The sequence below is a fragment of the Labrus bergylta genome, chromosome 12 (genome assembly GCF_963930695.1).
Source record: "Labrus bergylta chromosome 12, fLabBer1.1, whole genome shotgun sequence".
Taxonomy (NCBI): Eukaryota; Metazoa; Chordata; class Actinopteri; order Labriformes; family Labridae; genus Labrus; species Labrus bergylta.
The window spans coordinates 23,372,680-23,384,320 of NC_089206.1; the positions used below are offsets into that span (position 1 = coordinate 23,372,680).

Here is an 11,641-nt window from a genome sequence, read left to right on the forward strand (position 1 = left end):
CTGAGACAGATTCAGTGAGTGTGATCAAAATGAATGTATCATGATGAAAACTGAATCGGTAAAGTTGCCTCTTTACATTTTTTTTTTTTTTAACCCTGTGCTGTTTTAATCTTGTTCTGGGGTCGATCACATATTAAAATCCTGGGATGTAGTGAATAAGAACATGTGTAAATATCATAATGAAGTTGCTCCAGAGTGTAAAACTAAACCACTGTCACTTTCCTGTACATGCAAACAAGTTGTAAATGGTGTCAATAACAAAGTTTCTTTTGTAAAAGAGAGGTTTTAATAAGAGGTTTAAATGCTATAACACTATATTTTCTTTTCCCTGGTTTAACTTCTGATGTACATGAAAAAGATGTGTAATATAGAAATTGTCACCTTAATAAATTAAATCAAAAAAATGTGTGTGTGCGTGTCTTGGATGAAGGAACCAGTGTCAGCATTCAGACATTGTGTATCGGTCCCTAAACGTTTCTTAACATGATTTATGATCATATCCACCGTTCTGAAAAGCTCAGCAAGTTCAAGGGACATGCTTTTACTTTGATAAGCATAGTCTTGTTTTTTTTTCTTTTGAAGGGGAATCCATATTTTCTTTCATGTTTGAACAAAAAAACAAATCCGAGTTTGTCCATCAGGTGACTTCTTCTCTGAATCAACAGTTAAGATGTAAAAGCTTACCAGCATGTAACTGATGAAGCACAACACCAACACATCGACCACTGACATCTGTGCATGCTTCATTATTTGCATATGGTCCAACAGGGACAATATTAACCAATAAGGATGTTCAATCGATACATCGGTGCATCCCTAGTTGAAAAGGATAGTTACGTGACGGTGGGTAAACTAGTTTAGTACTATAAATCGGTCTTGGTCTAAATACTGGTTTCTAGACCACTTTTTGAAGGTCTAGGTCTCGACTCAAAGCATTTTTACTCAACCTTGTCTCAGACTGGGCAGATTTCAGATTGTAAATCAAGACCACCACTGATCGGCTGTTTGTCCACATCATCACTGTGATTAAAAGGAAAACTCCTCTTACTAAAAGAACAAATAACTTCAATTAATTTAGATTTTTATCCCCCTGTTACAGCCGCAACCTTCCCGATTTCACGGGCTAAATGAGTGACACGCCCCCTAAACACATGATGCTCTTGGTCTTATCTCGGTCTTGACTCAGTCTCACCCTGCCTTGGTCTTGGTCTTGTCTCGGTCTCTGAGCACTCTGGTCTCAGGTATGTCTTGGTCTCGGTTAGCATGGTCTTGGTTTTAGGGTAAACCAACGTATAGAAAAAATTGCACGGATACTGAACATCAAGTTTATTTATAAATATGAAAAAGAAACACTGCCACAAGTGTAAGCTTATATAATAATTTAGTGTTTGCGACATAAATCATAGAAAATGTTGCCATTGACATCATGAAACTTTAAATGAACAACTGCAGCTTCACATCAGCCCCCCTCCCCCTCCTCCTCCTCCTCCTCCTCCTCATTCACAGTAATTAAAGTTAAAACAGTGCAATAATTTAAATAATGTTTTAATTTAAAACAAGTACCTAGAAAATTCCCAGACACTGACAGTTTTTAATAAATTATGTTTGACTGGGTGTGTTTTGGTCCGTTTCCAGGAACGTTCCTACAAGATGATGCTTGAAACTACAAACATGGCTGCTGCAAACAGTTTTGGTCATTGCTCTGAATCTGCTGACTCTGTTCCATGCCGCCATCCTCTTCCCCTCTTTCCGTCTGTCCTTCAGTGTGTGTGATCGACATCGCAGCCTGACAGCCCTCATCGTTCCCCCCCTCCTCCTCATCCTCATCCTCCTCATCCACCTCTTCCTCCTCCTCCCTGTGTGTGTCCATCTGCTCCTTTAAGCCGTCCTCCTCTCCGTCTCCCTCCTCGCTCTCTGTCCTTTTTGCTTTTCTCGTGAACCTGCTCCTTCTGCCGTCCTCCTCTTCATCCTTTTCCCCACTCGTTGGTACTCCTTCACCCTCGTCCTCCTCCCCCTCTTCTGTGCCTCCTTCAGCTCCCGTCCCGTTCCCCGCTGTGGGACATTTGTGATCTCTGTAATAGCTCTGTCTGGTGAATCCCTTGTTGCAGGTGGAGCATCTGAAGCGGTAGTTATCTGTGTGGGACTGCTGATGCTCGAGCATGTGAGCCCTGCGGCTGAACGCCTTCTGACAGAACAGACACTTGTAGGGTTTGATACCTGGAGAAGAGAGAAGAGGTTGGTTGGAAGGGAGGAGAATATGTGACCTTTAAAAACAAACAACTCTAAAGAATACAAAAAAATGAATCCAGGCTCATTTGACGAGAAATATTTAAATCTAATCAAAATATCAGACCATCACAAATATATCAAGACACGTTTGCTGTTGTTGTTTTTTTGTAATTGTTTGTATTATTCTCTTACCAGAATGTGACAGGATGTGGGCTTTGAGTTTGTCTGGTCTGTTGAATTCCTTGGTGCAGCCTACATGTGACCTGAGGGACAAAGGAACATTAAAATCAAATCAAATAACGACACACTGAGCAGAACAAGTGAAGAAACGTCTGAAAGGCTTATACGATGAATAAAAGTCTCACCTAAAGGGACACTTGTATTTCTTGAAAGGTTCATGGATCAGCATGTGTCGTTTCACTTTGTCCTTCCTGTTGAACGTCGCCTCACAGAGGGAACATTTGTACGGCTTTTCACCTACAAAATGTCACGACAAGTTGATCTGATGTGACACTGGCTGCAGGACTTGCCAAAATCATGTAATCAAACTGGCATTTAAAGGGTTAAATTCCTGATAATTATTCAAGATTTGATAGTTTGGAGCAGGGTTGGAGCTGTTTAAGAGATTTATGCAGAAAAAAAAAAACAATCTGTTCTATTTTTATAGCAGTTTTAGTAAATTGGACATTTTCGCCCTCCAATGTCCAAACAGGGGACTGCATTTTAAATCTGATGCTACACAAAAACTAACAATGCATCAAAGTCAATATTTTGGAAAATCTTTGACATATCCAAGACTGATTAAAAAAAAATCCCCCAGCCACCAAATATTTGTTATATGGAAAATAAGTCATTTTTGTGTTTTTTTCTAAAATAACAACAGTGACATCAAGTAATCAAACTGGCATTTAAAGGGTTAAATTCATAAAAATGATTGAATGTTTGGTAGTTTTGAGCAGGGCTGAAGTTGTTTAAGAGATGTCTGCAGAGAAAAGTAGAAAAAATATGAATCTGTTCTATTTTTAAAGCAGTTTTTTGGAAGTGGACATTTTTGTCCTTAGTGACTTAAGAGGGTAGTAAATTCAACTGATGCCTGAGCATTAACTCAGACATCAAAAGAGAATCACCAGCTAAAGTATCAACACCAGCCTGTTAAAAAAAATCAAAACCAGAGGGAAAGGATGACACCTCGAGAAGCCGCTCTCACCTGAGTGAATTCTCGTGTGCAGTTTGAGGTAGTGCTCCGTCTTGAAGGCCTTCTTGCAGATCTGACACTTGAACCTCCCGCCAATGCCGTGTGTGGGGAGGTGGCGTCTGAAATATCTTTCACACGGGAAGACCTGATGGCCACAAAGAGAACAGGTCGGAAACAGGGTAACAAGAAGCAATGTGAATGGAAACTGTAGCGTACAACATCGTAGATCTACGTTTGGTCAATCAGCCCTCTCCATCAAAGGCTGCAAACTCTGGAACACATTACCACCTGAAATAAAATTAATCTCAGACTTAAAATCTTTTACAAAACAGGTGAAATGCTCAAAGCAAGCCAGAGCTGTACCCACTTTTAAATAGTATCTTAAAACTTTATTTTAAACTGGTTTATAGCATTTGTATTGTTGTACATGTATTTTAATGTATCCTCATATCGTGTTATGGGGTTTTATGTAACTGAATGTTGTACATTTTAATCAGTTTGTTTACACAAAGGCCCAACTGGGGACACGAGTTGGAAATTAGCAATAGCTATATACTCTTTATGCAGCACATCAGTTTCATGCTTTGTATTGAAATTATGTTAAATTGCATTGTCCCTATTAAAATAAATAAATTAAAAGTCTCAAACAGGGACAGTAAAAACCCTGAACATGTGAGAGCACACTTGAAGGCCATGATAGAGGTTGTGAATGATGACAACAGTAACGTGTTTAAGCGAGTGTGCAGGATACCTTCTGACAGTGTGGGCAGGGATAGTTGTGTGAGGCAGTCAGTAGATGTTGCTCCAGTGCTTCCTGGGTAGAATATCTGCTCTGACACTTCACACACCTGAGGAGAAACATAAGGGGGGAGCATGGTGTACTGAGCAACTACAGAAAGAGATTTTGTCACAGCTAAAAGAAATGATTTTTTAATGAAATAAAAATGGGTTAAACCCTTACATGCATAGAGGATTGTGGTAAACTTATTATGCTTAGAATAACAAATACCTTAGGTTGCAAATTAAAGATGAGAGTAGTAAATCAGTGTCTCTTATTCAACATTAACTTTGTGTTTATTTTATGTGCTTGCAGTCCAGATGCCGGGACAAAAGGATGCAGGTATTCTCCCCTCTTTTCTACAACTGTGCAATAAAAACATGACAACAAGTGTTGGAGCTGACCTGTAGATGGCGGTTTCTTTGCGCGTGTTCTGCTGTGGGCAGAAGCAGTGGGAGTACTGGTGCACTCCCAGCTCAAAGAGCGAGGAGAACACCTTACTGCAGAGGTGGCAGCGATAGGTCAGCTGCTCCTGGTGCGTCCTGATGTGCTCCAGGAACTGATCCAACTTGTGGAAGGTCTGAGAGCAGGACTTCAGCACACACTTATAAACCTGTGGGGAAAGTGGAAGTGGCTGTCTTTATTGGCATGCAAAATAAAATTAAAAAAAACACAAACCTACAGTTTATGATGTTTTATTACGTCTGCTCCTCTGCACTCACCTGCTCCCCTTTGTGCTGCGTCAGGTGGGACTTGAGCTGGAAGTAGGTTTTGAACTTGCTGGCACAGAACTGGCACTGATAGGAGCTGTCGACCACGACTACTACCTGTTTGGTCTGAGCCTGGCACTGCTGGTTCTGGTTGGACTGCACCTGCTGCTGCAGCATCTGAGGAGGCCCACTCTGAACGGGTTCCCCCCGGCTGCCCTCCAGACCAGCACAATCTTCGGCGGCGCTCTCCTCCAACTCCCCCGGAGCTTCTGTAATCAGACATTGTGTTAGCTTTAAAACCTGGAGACATAAATCTGATCCTGGGTCTGCAGCTGCTATTGTTTTTGTATATGCTGATCTTATCTTTTTTTATTTTCTTCATTAAAGCCTTTGCACACCCACACAGGTGTCAGTGGGACCGTGGTTAGACCTCTGCTCAGGAATATGTGGGTGTGGAGACAGCTCCACTTCCCTGTTCATTTAGCAGAAACAGTTTGGGAAGGAGAACTTGATGACCTGTTATCTTACTTGTTGCTTCGAATTTATTACATCATAAATTGTCTAATCATGCAGAGTCATTAAAAACACCTGAGTGGGTGTGCAGGGACTTTCATGTGTCATTTATGTATTTTTTACAGTTAATACATTTTAAAAAGGTATATCATGATGAATCACAAGTTTGAAATACTGTTAAGTTTTAAAACACTCAAAAATGTGCCACATTAAAATGCAAAGAAAAACACCAGCAGGCTGCCGCAACACAGCCCAAATAGTTGATTTGGGATTTGGGATGTAACAGCAGATTTCAAGTGGGTCCCCCTTGCAAAAGGACCTGCATCCATCCAGCTCACCACACACTCCACTACACATGTTTTCATAAAGGCGATCTGTGAGTTAATGACGCTGATCATTTGATTTTTCACTATGAAAAGAGACTCGAGTCTGCAGTGCAGGTCTTAGATTTCACTGATAGTCAACAGAACTGTTGAGGAGCATCCCTGCAGAGGCTTCATGATCCAGCAAGTCGTTCTGGTCCAGAACGATCCACTTGGTCGCTATCGCTTTCCCTGCTGAGTCTGCATTTTGCTTCGTCCTCTTCATTTAATGATTTCATTGATAATTAAGGTGAATGACGCGCTGTGTAAATTTGTATATGAAGCGGGAAAGTCGTATGACTAATTTGCTTAAGATGAATTACATGCCTTAACGCGGAAGTGCTGACAGCCCGAGTTTTAACGATATGTAAAAAGTCTTCTTATCTGTCAGTTATTTGTTTCCATGTATTTTTCTGCATTTTATGACCGTATAGTTTAAATCACTGTGCAGCACTTTGGTAACCTTTGTTGTTTTTTAAAATGTGCCTGCTGTATAAATAACACAGATTGGATAATGTTACATCACATTACCTGTCTGAGCTGCTTCTTCGTCTGCTTGTGTTTGAATGTTCTGCTGCTGAGACGCCTCCATCTCCTCAGATTCACTCTGATGCTGCTGGTGATGATGATGATGGTCTCCGCCTCCCTCTTCCTCATTGGATGACACTGGTACCACTTTCACTGTGATCGGTAATCTTGACACTGTGCTGGCTACACCCATCGGCCAAACCTTCAAAAAAATAAGAAGGCAGCTGCTGTGAGTGTGTTTTTGGAATTGGCTGCATCAGTATCTATCTTTTTAAACTTATTTTGTCCACTTCTGTTTTAAATCACAGGTCTAATCCTACTGAGTTTAGCCAGGTAAATGTGGTAATGTTGTTTTAAAGTTTGACAAGTGAAGCAGCTGTGATTAAGTGAGGTGAGAATCAGCAAACAGTCATTGGCGGGTTACACATCGTTTGGTATTAGCAGCCGATATCTGAAGTGAACTTCTTTGTTAGGATGTATTTTGTCAATTTAATTCATACTGAAAGTGTTGTATATGACATCAACTAAACTGTTTGTGCTCGCTTAGATGATGTTTTTGTACAGAGTACAGCAAAGAGAGAAAAATGATTATATTTCAAACCTTGTGTGTCTGCATGTGTTTCTTCACGTTGGACTTCTGAGCAAAGGCTCGTCCACAGACGATGCACTGAAACGGTTTCTCTCCCGTGTGACTTTGACAAGAAAAAAAAGAGAAGTTTGAATTGTTCTTCGTCCAATCAGGAGAGAGATACAGTCTGATGTGCTGGCATGAAAGTCACCTTCTAATGTGCTGCTGAAGATCAAAGTTTTTGGAGAAGATTTTGTCGCAGAAGTTGCACTTCAGCTTCGGTCCTTTTCCTTTCAGCTGCTCTGCTGAGGAGAGAAGATGTATCTGTGATCATTATGAACTTTATTCACATCTATGACCATTTGTGGGGTTTTTTTCTCCTCAGGTTGTTGGATCAAAAGAACATTTAAAAATCCTCACATACCTGTGGCTCCATCAGGGCTTTTTTTGCTGCTCCTCGGCCGTTTGGGAATGATGACCTTCTCAAAGTCGCCGAGCTCCGTCAGGTTGGTGGTGATGCTGCAGATCTTTGTTTTGGTGCATTGTTTCCCAGGACTGTATACGGGAGGGGTGGTGAACGACTGGCTCTCCACACACTGACTGGGAACCTGAAGACAGAAACACAGACACAGAACTTGTCATTGTTCGACCTTTGTTTGATCACATATGCAAGCTTTCTTAAATTCTTGTTTCATTTATGGCCAAAAATTTCATTTCATCACATTTTAAACCTTTATTTATTTTCCAAAGGACACTGAGACACCGTCGAGATTACAAGCACAGTAAAAAAAAAAAAAAAAACACAACAAAATCTCAGAATCAGAGACAAAAACCAATGAGATCCATTAAAAAGCATTTTGAAACAAAGAAGCTGGAACATCAAATTCCTAAACTCTGGAAGAGAGGGACGAACTCCGATCCTTAGAGTTTGCTGATTTTCCGCGTTCAGTAAAAGCTCGAGGGACTTTAAGAACAAGCCAATCAACAAGCTTGTTCAACTCATATTATTCCTACCAAAGAGAAGAAACGAATGAAAAACAACTTAACGCACTTGTACAGGATGAAAAGGTTGCAGTCCGAGGGTGTGGATCTCTGCACCGCCACCGCCCGCCATGTGGGGCAGCGTGCTGTACACCTGCACCACAGAGTTACTATGGCTGGATGGCACCTGTGAAGAGAGCGGCTGCTGCTGCTGCTGCTGCGGCTGTCCAGTCGGCAGGGGGTGGGCTTGTGTCTGACTGGAGGGCAGGGGGTGGGAGGCATGCTGCTGCTGCTGCTGCTGCTGCTGCTGCTGGTGCTGCTGGTGATGATGATGATGGTGGTGATGGTGGTGCTGCAGGTAAGACACACCAGCTGTGTGCATGCTCAGGTTACTCTGCAATACAAAAAAAGAAGGAAGCATGTTTTTTTAAGTGTTTGAGCTTCAAATAGAAATAAACCTGGAATCATCAGGTGATGTTTCATGGAGGTTAAGGACATACAGATGTGAGAGAAGTCCAAACATCTGCTGCTTGTGTCGTTCCGTCTTACCTGTATGGGCGCCTGCATGCTGGCCATGGGCTGGTCGATGGAGGTGAAAGCTGAGATTGCCGACATGAGAACATCGTCGCTGACCAGCACATTGCCCTGGACCAGAGTGTGTGTCAGCGGAGAGGGAGGGACTGTGATGTAGGTCGATACCTGGTGGAGGCGAGGGACGGAAAAAAATACAGAAAATGTTTAAGTTGTAAATAATTTCAGACCCAACCATCTGCTCTAATTATCATTAAAAACAGTAGTGATCAAACAATTTGTAAATCATCCTGAGGAATAAAAAACAACAGTCCTCCTCACCTGTCTGTTTGCGGGAGTCTGTGGTACGGAGCTGATGGAGGGCACGGGGGTGTACGCGTTCGTGGAGGCCAAGGACACTGTGGACAGGGAGGGGGCGCTAGACTGGCACTGCTCCCTCTTATGAGTCATGAAGGCCGGGAGAGAGTTGAACTGTTTCTTACACTTCCCGCACAGAAACACGTCCTCGTCGTCTGCAGGGCGGACGAACAAGAGGGGAAAGTTAGAATAACAAACTGTCAGCGGTCTGAACTGTCACAACCTGCAGAACTTATTCACATATTTGAAATATTCAAATAAATGTATTTCTGTTTGCTGTTTTTATATAGCTGGTTTCTGCTGGGAGACATCAGTTTTCTGTTGTGTGTTTATATCATCTATTGTGTTTATTGTTCTGTCAAGCACTTTAGGATGCATCGTTGCACTAAAGGTGCTTTTTAAATTATGTTTTATATATATATTAACTTCTTTCTTATCAAGAGAAGTAAAACAGCCTCAATATGGGAATCATCAAAGATCAGGTCAGTGCAGAAACAACACAGCAAGGTGCTTTTACTGACGCTCCCTTTGGACAGACAAATGACAAGCTCTCTATCTTTTGTATTAAAATGAAAAAGTTTGAAGGTGCCTTTTGATTTGGAGTCATTTCTGATCTTTGATTTACATTTTTATCATTGTTTTTAAATGAGGATCATCCCTGTTTTTTTTTTTTGTTGTATCTCACTGATTTTAATCTGTTTTGTCTACTGCACACTTTGTTGTTTTACCATACAAATGTAACATTCTTGCTGCTCCCCCCACATCCTCCAATCTGCCAACACCAACCTCCCCCGAACCCCCCTGACTAAGCTCTGCTCTATGGGGGGGACAGGGTTTTCTATTCTGCAGCCCCACGACTATGTAATTCTCTCCCTGACCACCTGAGGGCCCAACAGACTGTGGGAAAAAAGAGCTTTCTCTTAAAACACTGCTCTTAGATGTTTTATGCTCATGTTTTTACCTCTGCCTGACATTACCCGTTAGTTAATTGTTGTTTTTATGCTTTTTCAAATTGTAGCACTTTGAGATTTGCTCCAAATGTAAAGTGCATTTTAAATAAAATGTTATATTGTTATCATTTTGGAACTAGTGCATTTTTGTCTCCTGTCTAGTTTCAATCCTCAGGGAACACTTTGGTGTGACAAAAATAAAGCTGAGTTGAGTGTGACCACAAACATGCTCGATTTAAACATTTCTGACACAAGCATGACAGAACATCAGAGGGGTAAGTTGTTACCGCTGGGCTGTCATTGACTGTATTTGCTGTACACACCCATAGACTGGATGGTGGACGTCCCAGAGACATTCTGATTGTTTGGGTCAGGAACTCCGCCTTGGCCATCCAGCAGAGACTGGACCGCCAGGACTGTCTGGTTGTCCATGCCTGAAGAAGACGAAGAAGAAGAAGAAGGAGAAGGAGAAGGAGAAGGAGAAGGAGAAGGAGAAGAAGGAGGAGAAGGAGAAGAAGGAGAAGAAGGAGAAGAAGAAGAAGAAGGAGAAGAAGGAGAAGAAGAAGGAGAAGAAGGAGAAGGAGGAGGAGGAGGAGAAGAAGGAGAAGAAGGAGAAGAAGGAGAAGGAGAAGAAGGAGAAGAAGGAGAAGAAGGAGGAGGAGGAGAAAAAGAAGAAGAAGGAGAAGAAGGAGAAGAAGAAGGAGAAGAAGGAGAAGAAGGAGGAGGAGGAGAAGAAGGAGAAGCAGGAGGAGGAGGAGGTGCAGGAGGAGGAGGAGGAGGAGAAGGAGAAGAAGAAGAAGAAGGAGAAGAAGAAGAAGAAGAAGAAGGAGAAGGAGAAGGAGAAGAAGAAGAAGAAGGAGAAGAAGAAGAAGAAGAAGAAGAAGAGGGAGGAGAAGAAGGAGAAGAAGAAGAAGAAGAGGGAGGAGAAGAAGGAGAAGGAGAAGAAGGAGAAGGAGAAGGAGAAGAAGAAGAAGAAGAAGAAGGAGAAGAAGAAGGAGAAGAAGAAGAAGAAGAGGGAGGAGAAGAAGGAGAAGAAGAAGAAGAAGGAGGAGGAGGAGGAGGAGGAGAAGAAGGAGAAGAAGAAGAAGAAGGAGAAGAAGAAGAAGAGGAGGGGTAGGTTGTGTGGGGGGGGGTGTTATTGCTGTTATAGCCATATACAAGCAATGCTTTCAGCTTGCTGTGAATCCTGTACGATTAACACAAAGTTATTTTCAGTCCTTAAAATAATGAAGGAAACATAAATTGTGTTTTTATCAAAAATGTTTTGCTGCAAAAACATTATCATTCAGTCGACTTATATTTATCCATGTCGTTATGTTGCCTCAGTTTAATAAGATGAAGACAATGTGGAGTCACATAAGCTCAGAATAATAATCAATGTGTTTGTTTACAGTCACAGCCCCTCTTCCCTCTCTGTGCTATTCTGATTGTTATAACAGAGATGTTAGCATCAACATCGTCCTCTGCACATTGAAATGTTCCTCTACTGCTGACTCTGTCAACAATTCACATTTTCGTTTAATTATAGTTGTACTTAAGGGGTAATTTACAATTTTGTTCCTACCTTCAAGCACTTCAAATATTGCCTGCGCCATCTTGTAGCTCTTCTGCTGCGCGATCGGCGCTCGATTAGCAGGGTCTGCCTGTTGAGGTACACTCCCTTCACCTCAGAGGACAGACAACAAAAACTATAACAAGGAGAGACTGAGTAAAAGCGAAATTTGATAAATTACTATCACATAAACAATAATCCGACCGAAGGAAATTAATGTAATAGTTGTGGGGCTTTTTTCTTTGTCTTGGACGAGGTGATCAATTTGATGTATCGCTTTATATTTTTTTAAAGTGTTTTAATGTAAATGTACATTAATGAATGTAAAACTTTGCTTGAATACAATGATATGTAATATATAAGAAGAAGCTCAAAATTATAAATAAT

General features: G+C 41.5%; 1 protein-coding gene across 2 annotated transcripts; it reads right to left on the reverse strand.

Annotated features, from left to right (window-relative positions):
• Positions 1 to 1,311: 1,311 nt before the first annotated feature.
• Positions 1,312 to 11,409, reverse strand: znf341 (zinc finger protein 341). Of its 2 annotated transcripts, none has more exons than XM_020635992.3 (16): positions 11,267 to 11,409; positions 10,026 to 10,136; positions 8,717 to 8,907; positions 8,414 to 8,563; positions 7,935 to 8,258; positions 7,308 to 7,491; positions 7,095 to 7,185; positions 6,917 to 7,007; positions 6,319 to 6,517; positions 4,925 to 5,181; positions 4,607 to 4,815; positions 4,176 to 4,272; positions 3,437 to 3,569; positions 2,595 to 2,706; positions 2,422 to 2,492; positions 1,312 to 2,217 (listed from the first exon to the last, which is right to left on the reverse strand). In XM_020635992.3, the coding sequence occupies exons 1-16, from the start codon at positions 11,295 to 11,297 to the stop codon at positions 1,664 to 1,666; spliced, it is 2,805 nt and encodes a 934-aa protein (XP_020491648.2). In that variant the 5' UTR covers positions 11,298 to 11,409; the 3' UTR covers positions 1,312 to 1,663. The 2 variants fall into 2 exon arrangements, with proteins under 2 accessions (XP_020491648.2, XP_020491647.2); XM_020635991.3 differs by having other exon boundaries at positions 7,095 to 7,188.
• Between the last annotated feature and the right edge of the window lie 232 nt (positions 11,410 to 11,641).

Excerpts from the sequence above, each read along its gene's own strand:
- znf341 (XM_020635991.3), bottom strand. The coding sequence starts at position 11,297 with ATGGCGCAGGCAATATTTGAAGTGCTTGAAG. Across the intron at positions 7,492-7,934 it reads AACCTTTTCATCCTGTACAA|GTTCCCAGTCAGTGTGTGGA; the intron begins GTGCGTTAAGTT and ends TTCTGTCTTCAG. Across the intron at positions 4,273-4,606 it reads AAAGAAACCGCCATCTACAG|GTGTGTGAAGTGTCAGAGCA; the intron begins GTCAGCTCCAAC and ends GTTTCTCCTCAG.